Raw genomic sequence first — 17223 nt, 5'->3', positions numbered from 1 at the left:
ACTGCGCCTGGGCGAGAGGTAGTTTCTTTTTTTTAAAAAGAAGTTCTGTGGCTGGCAGGGGTTGAGAAGGGGCTATTTTAAGAAATAGCAGAAATATAGGACAGGTCATTGAGGGCATTGAAGGCTTTAAACATTACAGTGAAGAGTTTATTTTGATTTAGTTGTCAATAGGAAGTCATTGTAGGAAGTTACTGTGATCTGCTGACAGTGGGATCCTTGGAGAACTAATCAGTGAGTACAGGGTAGCTGGAGGCACAGAGACCAGCCAGCACTGCTGTAGTAGTTCAGATATGAGGGGAAGAGTCCCTGGCAAAGAGAAAGGATTAAATTCAGAAGCACTATAGAGAACCATTGGTAGGCTACAGAACTGATTGAAAGTTGGAGAGTAGAAGTGAAAAGTACTTTGGGTCCCAGGTATCTGAGCTTAGAAAGTAGGAGAATATTAGTACCACTAATAGACATTGAAAAGTCAAGAAGACAAGCCAGTTTGGGGAGAAAGCGGAGATACAGGGAAATTGGGATTGAAATATTAGTTGACAGCAAAGAAGGAGGTGTGTTGTAGGCAGCTCAAGATGGAGAGTAGATTTCCAGAAATAATTGGTATAAAGATTTTAAAGGAAATGGTCTCTGTAACAACTGACCTGACTTATCTTTGATTCTACCTTTCCCTAGATCAAAAATGTCCTTCTTCTTCTCCTCCTTCTCCCCCTCCTCCCCCTCCCCCTCCCCTCCCCCCTCCCCCTCCCCCTCTTTCTCCTCCTCCTCCTCCTTCTTCTCCTTCCATTAAAGTCATAAACACATTCTTCTATACCCATCTCAAATCCTACCCTCTCTGTAGTCTTCCTTGACCTCCTAGCTGGATGAGCTCTCTCTTGTTCTAAACTCAGGTATTATTATCTCTGTCAACATTGCTGATTAACCTTTGGTACACATAGAATGAGTTGTGGAGGGTGATAGAATGTTGTTATTTGAATTTGGATGAAGAGCACATGGAAGTTAATTATATTCTTCTTTTTGTTGTTGTTGTTTGAGACAGAGTCTTGCTCTGTCACCCAGGCTGGAATATAGTGGTGCGATCTCGGCTCACTGCAACCTCTGCCTCGTGCCTCCCAGGCTCAAGCGATTCTCATGCCTCAGCCTCCCAAGTAGGAGCTGGGTTTACAGGCATGCACCACCACGCCCAGCTAGTTTTTGTATTTTTAGTAGAGGTGGGATTTCACCATGTTGGCCAGGCTGGTCTTGAACTCCTGGCCTCGAGAGATCTGCCTGCCTTGACCTCCCAAAGTGTTGAGATTACAGGCGTGAGCCACCGTGCCCAGCATATTCTTTACTTCTTTTGTATGCTTGAAAGTTTCCATAATAAAAAATAAAATGAAAAGAAGTCAGCTGTGGCACTTAAAAGAATACAGATCCCTAGGCCTCACTCTTGGCCATTCTTATTCAGTAGGTCTTGGGTGGACCCTGGTTGTCTGGATGTCTAAGAAGATCCACTAAGATGCCTGATGTATATCACACATTCAATTGGCACCTAGCAGTGGAAACTTGATGTTGTATTTTTGAGCTCATTCATTCATTTCTCAAGTCATTTGCCCCTGGTACTGTGCTAGGTGCTGGGGATTCAAATAAGACAGAGTCCTGCCTTCAGGACACTTCAGTAGAGGGAGTTAAACAAGTAAACAATAAAGTGCAATAATGTGTTATAGGAAGCAGTGAGCAATGTGCTTTGATGTGGATTCTTTTGTTTAATCTTCATAATAGCTTTAAGAGCTAGGTACTTTACCTTTATTCCATAGATGAGGGATCTGAGGCTTAGAGAAGTTAAAGTCATACAGCAAAGATGTTGTTAAATTGAGATTTGAGCCCTGCTTATGGGACTCCAGGAACTATAATTATAACCACTGTTACTGCCTTCCTGGAATTTCATACCATTAAAAAAATCAAAATTGGTCACGAAAGGTATATCAAGTATGTATAAAACATTTGTTTTAAGTTTCAAAAACCAATTACTTAAAATAAGCTGCATTGTAAATGCCTTTGGGGAATTTTTCCGCATGGGCTGAACTGACTGAGCCATCTAAAAACAGGAGGCCAGTGAAGCCTCTACTGTTTCCCTGGTGAATTTCCCTCAAGTTTTCATTGCTCTAAGGACTTTGAACTGCATTAATAATCAGGATGGTCACTCTTGAAAATGTCCCTTAACCTATCTGGTATATATGAATGCCTCTAGAACTCTGAGTGCTATATACCAGGGGAAGTTTCATGGGGCCTTGGGAATCAGAGGAGCACACTGCTGCTAAGTGGTTATCAAGAGCAGTGTTGAGGGAGTTGTGTTGTCTTAATAAAGTTTGTGGTTATTATGTTTGTGGTTGGTTGCCTATATTTTGAATTCTCATAGCATCTCTACAAGGTATGATTTATTATCATCATTGTATAAAGGGAGAGACCAAGTATCTGAGAGGTTAATTTACTTATTTGTAGTCATGTAGCTAATTAGCATCAGAGCCAATATTGTCTAGCTCCAAAACCCATCTTCTTTCTGTTTCATTGTGATGGAGGCAGTGGAATATTGGGTTTGAGTCTCAGGTATAGTCCTAGCTGGAACAGTAGATTCACAAGGCATTGGCATAGAAGGCAGCTGAAACCACTGTAGTGGTTGAGATTGCCCAGGGAGACTGGTAGGTTGAGTGCTGACAAAAGCTGAGGATAGATTTTTGGGTTCCAGCGGACAGGGTCCATGTCTTATGCTTTTTTTACAGAGTAAACTTTCAGTGAACATTGGTTATTTGTGATCTTAAGGATCATTATTTCTAAACTTAAGTGTTTTTAAGTGTCATTATTTCTAAACTCTGGCTTTGATATTGCTACATTGATTCAGTTCCATATATTGTATTGCAAGTGCCCATCTCCTGACCTGGAGGTGTTATATTTGTCATTCCAGATTACCTAAAACCAGATCCATGGATGATCTTCTTTCTGCCTGTGACACAAGCAGCCCCCTGACTCGTACATCCAGTGACCCTAACCTGAATAACCACTGTCAGGAGGTCAGGGTAGGCCTGGAGCCCTGGCACAGCAATCCTGAGGGATCAGAGACAACCTTTGTGGACTCTGGCGTAGGAGGCCCTCAGCAAACTGTAGGAGAAGTGGGTCTTCCTCCTCCTCTGCCCAGCAGCCAGAAAGACTACTTGAGCAATAAACCTTTCAAGAGTCACAAAAGCTGTTCTCCAAGTTACAAACTGCTTAATACTGCAGTGCCTCGGGAAATGAAGAGCAACACCTCTGATCCTGAGATCAAAGTCCTGGAAGAGACTGAGGGACCAGCTCCAGACCCTTCTGCCCAGGATGAGCTGGGTAGGACTTTAGATGGCATAGGGGAGCCACCTGAACATTGTCCTGAAACAGAAGCTGTCAGTGCACTCTCCAAGGTCATTTCTAACAAGTGTGATGGAGTTTGTAATTTTCCTGAGTCTTCCCAGGACTCTCCTACAGGTATGCCCCAACAGGCCCAGCCAGACTCCATGCTTGGTGTGCCCTCCAAATGTGTTCTCGATCACAGCCTCAGCACCCTTTGCAACCCACCGAGTGCTGCCTGCCAAACTCCTCTAGACCCAAGCGCTGACTTCCTCAACCAAGATCCCTCAGGGTCTGTGGCAAGTATCTCCCACCAGGAACAACTGAGTTCTGTGCCGGATCTGACCCATGGGGAGGAAGACATTGGTAAAAGAGGAAATAATAGGAATGGGCAGTTATTGGAAAATCCTCGCTTTGGGAAAATGCCATTGGAATTGGTCCGGAAGCCAATTTCTCAGAGCCAGATCAGTGAGTTCTCTTTTCTGGGGTCCAACTGGGACAGCTTCCAAGGGATGGTGACTTCATTCCCAAGTGGGGAGGCCACGCCTCGGCGGCTGCTTTCCTATGGCTGTTGTAGCAAGAGGCCAAACAGTAAGCAGATGCGGGCCACAGGGCCCTGCTTTGGGGGCCAGTGGGCTCAGAGAGAAGGTGTGAAGTCACCTGTCTGTTCTAGTCATTCCAATGGACATTGTACTGGCCCAGGAGGAAAGAACCGGATGTGGTTGTCCAGTCATCCAAAGCAAGTCTCTAGCACAAAGCCCGTTCCACTGACCTGCCCTTCTCCAGTGCCTCCACTCTATTTGGATGATGATGGACTCCCCTTTCCCACGGATGTGATCCAGCATAGGTTACGGCAAATCGAAGCAGGGTACAAGCAAGAGGTGGAGCAGCTACGTCGACAGGTGCATGAGCTTCAGATGAGGCTGGACATCCGTCACTGCTGTGCCCCTCCAGCAGAGCCCCCCATGGACTATGAGGATGATTTTGTAAGTAGTCACCGACTGCCATACACCCATTATTTACTCTGTTCATCCAGCCTTCCCTCCACGCAGCATTTATTCATTGGGTACTTGCTGTGTGCCACTGAGTTAGGTGCCTGGGCTATAGGATGAAAAACAAGTAAGCAATTAGAATAATGTTTTTAAGTGCTATGATTGAGGAGGCATCAGGTGTTAGAGGGCTGGAGTGGAGTGAAACGTCAAGGAAGACTTTCTTGAGAAGGTAGTGCTTGAGCTGAGTGCTGAAGAATGTGTGATACTTAGCTAGGTAGACAGTGAAAAGGAAAACACCATTTGCAGAAGCGTGGTGGCAATAGGTACTCCAATGATACGGCTTAAAAGGATGGGACATGTGAGTGTATATGTGTACATGCATGCATACACGCACTGGGGCTATGAGAGACAGTCAGATAGGGTGGTGGGAGGTGACATTGGAGAATTAGGTGGAGATTACAAGGGTCAGGTTTAGTGCCCTCGTTTGGATTTTACCCTTAAGGCAATAAAATTTTAGGCCAGTGCACAATATGATCAGAGTTGTAGTTTAAGAAAATGACTCTTGCAACAATGTACGATTTTTTTTTTTTTTTTTTTTTTCTGAGACGAAGTCTCGCTCGGTCACCCAGGCTGGAGTGCAGTGGTGCAATCTCAGCTCACTGCAACCTCTGCCCTCTCGGGTTCACGCCATTCTCCTGCCTCAGCCTCCTGAGTAGCTGGGACTACAGGCGCCCCCCACCATGCCCGGCTAATTTTTTTTTTTGTATTTGTAGTAGAGACGGGGTCTCACTGTGTTAGCCAGGATGGTCTCGATCCCCAACCTTGTGATCTGCCCACCTCGGCCTCCCAAAGTGCTGGGATTACAGGCGTGAGCCACTGCGCCCAGCCCAACAGTGTACAATTTTAATGAGGCAGTTGAGACCCAGATTGGGAGGCTGGCAAGGTCATTTTGGAATAATCCAGGTGAGAGATGAAGACTATATAGGCTGTGCAGTGTTGGGCAGCCTCAGGTTCTGGTACCATAGTCCTTGGGGAGCTTCTAGGAGCCAGCTTCCTCTCCATGGTATCTTGCCATTTATACAGACACTTTCCTTCCTTCTGTTAAGGTGCTCTCCACTTGCCTGCTTCTCACTTCCCTGGTGCTTTAAACAGGAATCAGCAAACTTTTTTTTTTGTAAAGGGCCAAATAATAACTATTTTAGGTTTTGTGGGCCATACAGTCTATGTTGCAACTACTCAGCTCTGCTATTGTGCAAAAGCAGCCGTAGGCCAGGCACTGTGGCTCACGCCTGTAGTCTTAGGACTTTGTGAGGCTGAGGTAGGTGGATCGCTTTAGCCAAGGAGTTCGAGACCAGCCTAGGCAACACGGTGAAACCCCGTCTCTACAAAAATTACAAAAAATTAGCTGGACATGGTGGTGGATGCCTGTGGTCCCAACTACTCGGGAGGCTGAGGTGGGAGGATCTCTTGAGCCCAGGATGTTGAGGCTACAGTGAGCCGTGATCATGCTGCTGCATTCCAGCCTGGGCAAAAGAGCGAGACCTTGTCTCAAAAACAAAACAAAAAGCAGCCATAGACAGTAAGTAAATGAATGAATGCAGCTGTGTTCCAACAAAACCTGATCTACAAAAACAGGCCGTGGGCTAGTTTGGCCTGTGGGCCATAGCTTGCCAACCCCTGGTTTAGAACATAACAAGAGTCTTTCTATGCTGCGGTGTAGCATATCGGTAAGAGTGTAAATCTGAAGCTACAATACTAGGTTCAAATCCCAGCTTTACTACATATCAGCTCTTAACTTTCTCCGTGGCTTCATTTTCTTATTTGTAAAATGGGGATATTAGTAGTATACGTTGTAAGACTGTCATAAGAAATAAGTTCATGTGTGTAATACACTTAGCACAGTGCCTGACACATGGTAAACAGTAAGCGTTAACGATGATGAAGATAATTTGTTGTCTTTGCCTTTTCATCAGACATGTTTGAAGGAGTCAGATGGCAGTGATACTGAGGATTTTGGCTCTGATCACAGTGAAGACTGCCTTTCAGAAGCAAGCTGGGAACCTGTTGATAAGAAAGAGACTGAGGTATGTTTAGGCACATATGTGGTGGGTACTTATGTGAGCCAGTGAGTCATCATATTTCCCAGAGATGAATGACATGCTGTAGACTGAGCTGTCCCCCAGAGGAGTGTCAACCTGGTAGGCAAATGGTAGCCAGTTATGAAGATAAGCCTTGTCACTTTCTCCTGGGGTGCTTTCCTCATTGCAATGTTGCTCTTCCAGTCTGTCAACAAGGACCAGGAATTTTTCTTTGTGCCTTCTGTTAGGTGACCCGCTGGGTTCCAGACCATATGGCATCACACTGCTATAACTGTGACTGTGAATTCTGGTTGGCCAAACGAAGACACCATTGCAGGTAAGATGTTTTGTATGATTTAGTATGACTCAAAAAACAGTGCAGGCCAGGCGCAGTGGCTCACACCTGTAATCCCAACACTTTGGGAGGCCGAGGCAGGCAGGTGGATCATGAGGTCAGGAGATTGAGACCATCCTGGCCAACATGGTAAAACCCGTCTCCACTAAAAAATACAAAAATTAGCTGGGTGTGGTGGCGCATGCCTGTAATCCCAGCTACTCTGGAGGCTGAGGCGGGAAAATAGCTTGAACCAGGGAGCTGGAGGTTGCAGTGAGCCAAGATTGCGCCACTGCACTCCATCCTGGCAACAGAGCAAGACTCTGTCTCAAAAAGAACAAAAAACAAAAACAAAAGCAGTGCAATACATATGTATAGAACTAAGTGGAATTCGTTTGGAAGTAGACACCTCTTTATAGAAACTATTTTTGTTTGTCCCCAACTTTTCATTTAGTATCACTCATTCTCAGTATATTGGCATTTCTTAATATTAATTAATTAATCATTTTTTTTATTAGTGATGGGGTCTTGCTATGTTGCTCAGGCAAGTCTCAAACTCCTGGCCTCAGCGATTCTACTGCCTCAGCCTACCAAAGTGCAGGGATTACTGGTGTGAGTCACCCTGCCCGGCCAGTATATTGGCATTTCTGATAAACTCTTCCCTCTTTGTGCTTTGACAGAAATTGCGGGAATGTATTTTGTGCTGGATGCTGCCACCTGAAGCTGCCCATTCCTGATCAGCAACTCTATGACCCAGTTCTCGTCTGTAACTCATGTTACGAACACATTCAAGTCTCTCGTGCCAGGGAACTCATGAGCCAACAGCTGAAGAAACCCATTGCTACAGCTTCCAGTTGAATGCCGGGGAGATGACCTGTCCAATTTTAGCAGGTTTGAAGGGAGGATCTTCTTCAGTTGTAGTTTGGAAGGTTCCTTGGTGTGGCTAATGAAATCACAGAGCTCAGAGATACCATCTTGAGAAATCCTCCTTGGTATCATGAAACTGGAGCAGAGGAATTGCAATTTGGCAGGAGGTCCTCTACTGGTGATACCCTCACCTTGGGGTAATAGTCCTAACCCAGACCCAGGGTCTGGAAGCTTAATGTTGAGTTGGTGACTCCAGCCTCTTTCTCCTGGAGGTCACAAGATGATGATTGCATAGATGTTGCCTGGTGCAAAGTGCCCCAAACAGCAATAGAAAGGCATATGTATAACCAAACTCCAAGTGATAACCAGACCCATCTCTCCTCCACCTTGACAAAAGCAGATTATAGTATACAAGATAGGAATTCCTGTCCTATTTGAGATGAACTATATCCTGTACCTCTGTGCTCTGTGTCCGTGCATGAAGGCTCAGTCTTTAGAGGCACTCCCTCTAGTTGCATTCGTACTGTCTTTCTGTGGAGTTTGGTTTGAAGACTGGCTCAGCAAGTGGAGGTTTCAACGTACTTTTCAGTTGGCTCATCAGCCAGTATTGGTGAATATTCAGTTTAGGGGAACAGTTCTAGGGAGCGAGACATTTTTGGGAGCAGAAGAAAACTCTGCTGATGTTCGGTCCTGGCAAACATTGAGTTATTTTGAGCTGTGAAGGCAGTCATCTCTGTTACACAGTGGCAGCTCTTGAGTTACGCACTGTGAAGAATGAGAAGGGAAAAGCAAAAATTATCCTTGTGAAATATCTGCTGATTGTGCCCTACCCTTTGCACCTGACTTTTCCTAGTTGTCCTGGTGCTAACACAGGAGCTACACCTTGATCCTCTCCTGGCATGAAAATAAAACAAAGGTTTTCGTTGTTGTTGTTCCATTGCCCATTCCCCCCATGTTGTCTTTCCCTTGGCTGCTGCCTCCTCTGGGTCACATTGCTTCTTATCCTGAACACTTGACACCTTGAGGGTAGAATTTAGCGTTTGGTTTTTACCTCCTAGCATATGCTGTTTGGTATGTGAGGGTTTCAGTACAAATGCTGCTGTCTATTTCTGTGCACTTAACAATGGAACCCAAACAGAAGAGAATAAAGCCTTGATACCAAAATTGGGAGAGAACATGTATCCATTTGGACCAAACGTTGTTGGTTTTTTAAAAATTTTGTTTTTTTGTTTTTGTTTTTTTTTCATCTTAATATGTACCAGTGGCACTTAACCAAAAGATACAGTGATATAGCCATGTACTGTGGGTGGGACAGATACAGTCTCCTTGGCCTATAATGAAACCACTAGGACTTTATTCATTTTCCTTAATTTGCTGACATACAAATGGTAAATTATATTTAGGCTTATCCTGTTTTGAAATGATGGTAGTCATCTTTCTTACTGCTACTTTCATGTTGCTTTCTAGAAAACAGTATTTCATTCCAAAATAACTAGGATCTGCATTTAGAACAAGAATCATTATTTGTCCTGACCTTTTCAGTCCTACAGAGAAGCATCTGTGGTTCTTTTGTACTTGCCATAGATGTAACCTAAAAAGTTTTGGCATATTTAGGTCAGCCTAGCGGAACTTTTTTTTTCATTTAAATGGAGCTGAATAATGGAGATTTTGTGTCTGCAAAATTCCTGAGATCATTGAAAAAGTAACAAGCTATTCCTTGTTTCTGATACATAAAATTATTTTAAGCATTTTATCAATCATTAAAATTTACTGCCAGTTGTGAGTGGCTTTTTAATTAACTTGTCTTTCATTGCACTTCACTCTGTCTGTTTTCAAGGGGAGTAAGATTGGTAACATTTGGGGAGACTGTATCTGTCTACTTAGTGTGGCTGTTTTGAGGGACTGTCCCATCAGTGAACAAACTGCATGGCCTTGGAGAGAGACTCTGGGCTCTTGGCTCAGATGTGTTCATCAAATACTCCTTTCAGAGCTGTTGTGGGTGTAAGTGACATGATGTGGCCAAAAATCCAAACTGTGCAGTTGCGTTGTGACAAACATGCAATGTGCTGTAAAAATTCAATACAGTTTAAATAAAATCTCTATATTAGTGCTGCTTTGTTGGGTCGTTTTATTTTCATTTCTGAAAAAACTTAATATTCACTTATTCTTTGACCATGAGAAGAGTAGAACATTATACCCCTTTCTCCCAGCAATTTCCAATTTATTTATTTTGAGATGGAGTCTCCTTCTGTTCCCCAGGCTGGAGTGCAGTGGTGCGATCTCGGCTCACTGCAACCTCCGCCTTCTGGGTTCAAGCGATTCTCCTGCCTCAGCCTCCTGGGCAGTTGGGACTACAGGTATGCTACCACACTGGTGAATTTTTGCATTTTTAGTAGAGACAGGGTTTCACCATGTTGGCCAGGCTGGTCTCGCACCCCTGGGTTCAAGCAGTCCACCCAGCTCGGCCTCCCAAAGTGTTGGGATTACAGACGTGAGCCACTGCGCCCGGCCAATTTCCATTTTCAAATGAACCTCTCTTTTTTAATCAGCACAGCTCTTGCTACATTCTTATTTATTGATTGGCTAGGGATCGATTCTTATGGATAACGTAGAATTCTGTCCCATCTTTATTTCTCTTTAATGTCTAAAATGCCACCAGCTAGTTGGGCAGGCACATAAGATAGTACTTAGATTCTTGTGATTCCCTCCTCCCAGGGACCTCAGTTTTCGTCTAACCTTGAGTAAATTGTCTTGAACAAACACCGGCTTAAAAGAGTGTATCTTAAAAGATACAAAAGGCTACTATCTAAAAGGTGAGTTCGTTTACTCAAGATATTATACCTCCAGTAGCATCACTTTTGTTTGAGAGGGGAGCAGTTCCACTGTTAGTAAAGATTACAGACCAGACCCTTTGGTCCCCAGAATGACCGACTCTGCTTCCTAACGCACACTTTCTCTGCATTCCAAGTCCCCACTAGTTGGCTGGGCCGAAACACACGCCTCTTGGTATTCCACGGTGGATAACTGGGCTTCTCTCTTCGCAGGACTTAGAACTCCCCGGCCTGAAGTCTGGGAACGCCTGGGAAAGGGGCTCCTGCCCGGGTCCCGCTGGCGTCCGGCGGGCCGGGCCGGGGCACGCGGCCGCCGAGGGGGAGGTGCCCATGCCGCGTGGCGGGAACTCGAGGCCCCATTGGCGGCGCTGGGAGGCGCCGCGGGGCCTCGTGCGCCAACGGTCCCTGGTACGCGGCTGACGGGCGCCGGTAGGAGCGGGCAGGGCGAGGCGAAGGCCGGGGAGGGATCGAGAACCGGGTGGGAGAGCTAGGCTCGGAGGGGGGGCGAGGCCCAGGCCCGGCGGGGCGATGGAGGAGGCGCTGCTCTCCACCCCCATCAACCCCAACAACTTCCCCGCCAAGCTGTGGCGCCTGGTGAACAGCCCGCGCTACCGCTCCATCTGCTGGGACGGCCGCGGCGAGGGGCTGCTCATCGACCAGCCGCTCTTCGAGGCTGAGCTGCTCAGCCCGCCCAGGCCAGGGGGCGGTGGCGGGGCTGCGGGGGCCGGGGCCGGGGCCGGGGCCGGGGCCGGGGCCGAGCCCGAGCCCGAGCTCTTCAAAACCACCAACTTCACCAGCTTCATCCGCCAGCTCAACCTCTACGGCTTCCGCAAGGTGGTGCTGGGCGAGCCGGGCGCGGCGGGGCCGGGGGGCGGCAGACCGGTAGGGGACGGGCCGCTCCATCACTTCCACAGCCCGCACTTCCGCCGCGACCAGCCACAGCTGCTCGTGCACCTTAAGCGCCTGACCAGCGCCAACAAGGCCAAGCTGGCGGCCGGCCTGGAGGTGCCCTGCCGCCCGCCCAACCGCTTCCAGCGGCTGCTCATTACCTCGGCCTCCGCCGCCGCCGCCTCGGCCGCCGCCGCCACCGCCCCGCTGCAGCACCAGGAGCCGCCGCCGCCCGCGGGGCCCCGGCCCGAGCCGCACGGTGAGTCCGGGCTGCCCGTGACCTCGCCCACAGTGAGCACATGGGCGGCGGGGAGCAACCGCCGCTGGAGGGCGCATTTTCGCACGTCCTCACGCTGTGGGAAAGGCGCCGGGGACCCATTGGCCGCTGTGCTTCCCGAGACTGGCGGTCCCGCCACCGCCACCGTTCTCAGCAGCACCAGCACGGTGGCCACCGGCCCTCCCCTGGAGGGTCCGAAAGCATTCAGCCCCTTCTGAGCCCACTGGCAGCAAAAGGGACCTCCGCCTCTTAGGCTCCCTTCTACTCATCCCCGGTTTGAACCCCAGGAGTTTACCTGGTTGTAAGCCTCCGTTTACCTTCCTGAGACCTACACTGTCCACTGTAAACATGTAGACTAAGTAGTCCTTCGTTGAAACATTGGGTCTGGAAGAAACACAGAAGGGGCTCCTTTGCTCCCGTGGGAAGCAGAGTGGAGTCACCCTACGGGTTAAGGCGGGACGGAACAAAATCCTAGTCAAGAGAACTTAGAACATTACGGTTGGGCGTGGTGGCTCACGCCTGTAATCCCAGCACTTTGGGAGGCCGAGGCGGGTGCATCGCGAGGTCAGGAGTTTGAGACCGGCCTAACCAACAGGGTGAAACCTCGTCTCTACTAAAAATACAAAAATTAGCCGGGCGTGGTGATGGCACATGCCTGTAATCCCATCTATTCAGGAGGCTGGCTGAGGCAGGAGAATCGCTTGAACCCAGGAGGCAGAGGTTGCAGTGAGCTGAGATAGTGCCACTGCACTCCAGCCTGAGCAACAGAGCTAGACTCCTTCTCAAAAAAAAAAAAAAAAAAAAAAAAAAGAGAGAGAGAGAGAACTTAGAACATTACAATAGCAGCCAAGGGAAAGTTTTGGAAAAGATGCCTGCCGTGGAAATTTGTCCTTGAAGAGGGCTGCCACCTTCCATCTATTGGCACATCTAAGAAATCTTAGAAGTGTTACCACAGTCATCAGATTTAAGGTTCTGGGTAATGTGTAGAATGGTAGACATTGTTTATATACCTTAAGAGCAAAAATACAATGATACATCGTGGCTTACAAGATATAGTTCTTATGTAGAATGAATTGGCTACACACGTCTTTCATTGAAGCAAATTAGAGCTTGATGCCTCCTTAAAGGGGTATGATTAGACAAACATAAGGCAAAAATGGTTTTCTTTACAGCTGTCAAGTTTTAGTTAAAAAAGAATTTTAGAAAGCTCACATCTACAGCCTTTGGAGTTTTCACTATTGGCTACAATCTTTCGGTATTGAAAAAACTTTTTTTTGAGACAGAGTCTCGCTCTGTCTACCAGGCTGGAGTGCAGTGGCGCAGTCTCGGCTCACTGCAAGCTCCGCCTCCTGGGTTCACTCCATTCTTCTGCCTCAGCCTCTCCGAGTAGCTGGGACTACAGGCGCCCGCCACCACGCCCGGCTAATTTTTTGTATTTTTAATAGAGACGGGGTTTCACAGTGGTCTCGATCTCCTGACCTCATGATCCGCCCGCCTTGGCCTCCCAAAGTGCTGGGATTACAAGCGTGAGCCACCGCGCCCGGCCCTGAAAAAACTTTTTGGTGTACATCTGTATTTAGTAAAAGTTCAGAAACCCTCTGTGATAGTGAATTATTTATTTTTTATTATTTGTTTATTTTTTTGAGACGGAGTTTCACTCTTGTCACCCAGGCTGGAGTGCAATGGTGCGCTCTCGGCTCACCACAACCTCTGCCTCTCAGGTTCAAGCGATTCTCATTCCTCAGCCTCCTGAGTAGCTGGGAATACAGGCGCGTGCCACCATGCCCGGCTAATTTTTGTATTTTTAGTAGAGACAGGGTGAAACCCGGTTGGCCAGGCTGGTCTCGAACTCCTGACCTCAGGTGATCCGCCCGCCTCGGCCTCCCAAAGTGCTGGGATTACAGGCCTGAGCCACTGCACCCCACCTATTTTATTTTTTGAGATGAAGTCTCACTCTGTTGCCCAGGCTGGCATGCAATGGCAAGATCTCTGCTCACTGCAACCTCTGCCTCCCGGGTTCAAGTGATTCTCCTGCGTTGGCCTCCAGAGTAGCTGGGATTTTACAGGTGCCTGCCACCACACCTGGCTAATTTTTATATTGTTAGTAGAGATGGGGTTTCACCATATTGGCCAGGCTGGTTTTGAACTCCTGACCTCAGGTGATCTGCCCATCTTGGCCTCCCAAAGTGCTGGGATTACAGGTGTGAGCCACTGCACATGGCCAAATTATTTTATAGACTTGATTTTTTTTTTTTGAGATAGGGTCTCACTCTGTCCCCCAGGCTGGAGTGCAGTGGCAAGATCTTGGCTCACTGCAACTTCCACCTCCCAGGCTCAAGGGATCCTCCCACCTCAGCCTCCAGAGTAGCTGGGACTACAGGCGTGGCCACCACACCCAGCTAATTTTTTGTATTTTTGGTGGATACAGGGTTTCACTCTGTTGCCCAGGCTGGTCTGGAACTCCTGGGTTCAAGTGATCTGCCCACCTTGGCCTCTGGAAGTGCTGGGATTACAGGCGTGAGCCACCACTGCGCCAGCCCTGTAGACTTGATTTTTGATGCTCTTCCCCCTCTTCCAGGAAGGCAAGGGTGGCAATATTCCATTTCTCTGTTTAAAGAGTCCATGATATGAAGCAGTATACCAAGAAACCAACAGGGTATAATAATTCATTCATTCTTCACCTTCAACTAGGAGAGTAATAACAACATTTTCAGCGTGTTAACATGGATTTACTATAAAGAAATCTGGGGCCAGGCGTGGTGGCTGACGCCTGTAATCCCAGCACTTTGGGAGGCCCAGGCGGGCGGATCATGAGGTCAAGAGATCGAGACCATCCTGGTCAACATGGTGAAACCCTGTCTCTATTAAAAATATAAAAATTAGCTGCACGTGGTGGCGGGCGCCTGTAGTCCCAGCTACTCGGGAAGCTGAGGCAGGAGAATCACTTGAACCTGGAAGGTGGAGGTTGCAGTGAGCCGAGATCACGCCATTGCACTCCAGCCTGGGTGACAGAGTGAGACGCTGTCTCAAAAAAAAAAAAAAAAAAAGAAAAAAGAAAAAGAAATCTGCGTTATTTTTGAGTTAATGGAAAAGTTTAAATGTACAAATAAAATAACACTGTGTTCAACTTAACCTTCGCCCAGGGTTATGAATGACAACAGTACTTGGTTCATTTGGAATTTAGAAGATAAGGAACTAGGTTATGTGTCCACTGTGGAGTTTAGAAGATAAGGGATTAGGTTAAAGTTCCAACAGCAAGTTGAAAAAGCAGCAGTGGCATAAGAATGTCCTTAAGGAATATTAGGCCACTTCCATGTGATGGCCATTGATTTTGGTAGGGAATGTTAGGGGCAAGGCAATGGAGACAATATCATGGCATACATTTGGCAGAATCTCTGACATGGATTTTTTTTTTTTTTCAGGTTGCATGTCTGGTGGGTATAAGGAGAAAAGACTAGAAAATGTGTTTTTGGGAGAAATGGGATAACCACTTCAAACAAAGAAACATCCATGCATACACACACACATAAAAACCAACACTTGCTCTTTTCTCTTCTCTGATATTTTTCCCTCAACTCTCTTAAACCCAGTTGTATTTTAAGGATAGAGTCCATCTTAATTGAAGAAATTCAGGGCCATCTGGAATCTGATTTTATTCACTTACAGTTCAGTTGGTCAGCATTTAAAGATTACTACTTGTTGAAAAACAAATTCATGGTTTGTCAGTATAGATTATATATCAATCCATATATAACTAAGTTATTGTTTTCATGCCTTTCCTGTTTGGTGTTTTTTGTTTTTTTTTTTTTCCCCTTACCATTCTACCTGTTGGTGTGTGCAGAAGGTATGTCAGGTGTGGACTGTCTATACCATAGGTTTGGTTCACTAGGGAATTGTGTTACTCGTTCAGGTGGAATGTAATTCTGCTTTAAGTTCAAGAATACTAGAACTTGAATAATTGAGCAAAGTTGTTCAAGAATACAACTTTGTTTTGTTCTCATTCCACGTTCTAAGTCCTTGGCTCTTCTATTTTTCCTCATCTCATTTTTCTTCTTCTCGAATCTTGCCTTAGTTATGTGCCTGACTGCACTGCTACTGCTTAGTCTCCATTTTTTCTATGTTCTATTTCAGTGTATGGGTTGAATACTTCTCTCTCTATAATAGAATCCTCTGTTTTAGGACCTAGTTCTTTTATTTAGAGCTGCTGAACCAACTGCACTGTTCACCTTCCAAGAGTATACTTGATAAGAAACAGATTGCATGTTTTTCCTTTGTGCACTTCTGTTATTTTGTTTTTAGGAGCAGTTTATTTTATGATATTTGTTAAAATATTCTAAACTAAGTAACAGATCTGAGAAGTGGATAATCTGTTTTTACCTGGGGATACCATGCTCTCAAGAGGCAAGTTTTTGGATTCTTTCCTGGGAATTGATTAATTCAGATGCACGTCTATAAAAAGAAACAGAATTTTTGAGAACACAATTTCATCCTGCCCTCTATTTCTAGAATTCTGCATTCAAACTTTGCCAAATATATCTTAAAGATATTTTGAAGACATATAGGTGATGCTCGGTAATGTTGATCTGAATTGAGCCCTATGAAGTAACCCTTAACAAGAAGAATAAATAAGGGCTGAACATGTCTTGGTTCTTTATTTTAAAAAACAGACTTAAAATAATGTTCTTTTTATCTTGACCGTGTTCTAATTTTAACAGCATCTAAAATAGTTAATTGGCCACCACTCCAAGTTTATCATGACAGAAGTAGACAGATATAAAACAATTTAAGGTAGAGAATTCTTTAATTAGCTGCTTAAGTTATTGACAGCCTGTAAATTCACCAACAGTTTATCCCTGAAGAGGGCAGAGCTGTTGTACTCTGTAGGCTGTATGTAGTGTTGACATGTGAGCATCCCAGGAGAAATAAAACAATGAGTAATTTTGGACATGCAGAAACACCTCTTGTGAAGAGAGAGAAAAAAAAGGAGGGGTTGTCAGTGGTGGGTTCAAAGTGTATGTACCTGTGGAATTGCTAGTCAAGCAGCGTAAAAACTGTTTTATGCGTTTTTTTTTTTTTTTTTTAAGACAGAGTCTCCCTCTGTCACCCAGGCTGGAGTTCAGTGGCATGAACATGGCTCACTGGTGCCTTGACCTGCCAGGATCAAGTCATCCTCCCACCACAGTCTCCTAGCTGGGACTATTGGTGCATGCCACCATACCTGGCTGATTTTTTTTTTATTTTTTGTAAAGACAAGATCTCACCTTTTTTTTCTTTTTTCTTTCTTTTTTTTTTTTTTTTTTTTGAGACAGAGTTTTGCTGTGTTGCCCAGGCTGGAGTGCAGTGGCGCAATCTCAGCTCACTGCAACCTCCACCTCCCAGGTTCAAGCTATTCTCCTTCCTCAGCCTCCTGAGTAGCTGGGACTACAAGGTGTGTGCCACCAAGCCCAGCTAATTTTTGTGTTTTTAGTAGAGACGGGGTTTCTCCATGTTAGTCAGGCTGGTCTCGAACTCCTAACCTCAAGTAATCTGCCCTCCTCAGCCTCCCAAAATGCTAGTATTACAAGCGTGAGCCACCGTACTTGGCCAGGATCTCACCATTTTGCCC

General features: G+C 46.1%; 2 protein-coding genes across 6 annotated transcripts in view; both read left to right on the top strand.

Moving 5' to 3' along the window:
- Window positions 1-9732, top strand: part of MTMR4 (myotubularin related protein 4) — a 29351-nt gene extending 19619 nt beyond the window's left edge. For all 5 annotated transcript variants that reach the window (XM_063628489.1, XM_055258532.2, XM_063628490.1 and 2 more), the window contains 4 exons: window positions 2939-4337; window positions 6317-6427; window positions 6670-6758; window positions 7436-9732. In XM_063628489.1, the coding sequence (XP_063484559.1) occupies window positions 2939-4337; window positions 6317-6427; window positions 6670-6758; window positions 7436-7613 (1777 nt within the window). In that variant the 3' untranslated portion in view covers window positions 7614-9732. The remainder of the gene's footprint in view (window positions 1-2938; window positions 4338-6316; window positions 6428-6669; window positions 6759-7435) is intronic.
- A 1200-nt stretch (window positions 9733-10932) lies between these two features.
- Window positions 10933-17223, top strand: part of HSF5 (heat shock transcription factor 5) — a 69896-nt gene continuing 63605 nt past the window's right edge. Inside the window, exon 1 of the mRNA XM_055258555.2 lies at window positions 10933-11600. Coding sequence (XP_055114530.1) covers window positions 10982-11600 — 619 coding nt within the window. The 5' untranslated portion in view covers window positions 10933-10981. The remainder of the gene's footprint in view (window positions 11601-17223) is intronic.

This window comes from Symphalangus syndactylus, chromosome 20, assembly GCF_028878055.3.
Source record: "Symphalangus syndactylus isolate Jambi chromosome 20, NHGRI_mSymSyn1-v2.1_pri, whole genome shotgun sequence".
Lineage (NCBI taxonomy): Eukaryota > Metazoa > Chordata > Mammalia > Primates > Hylobatidae > Symphalangus > Symphalangus syndactylus.
This window is presented reverse-complemented; position numbering and strand designations above follow the sequence as displayed.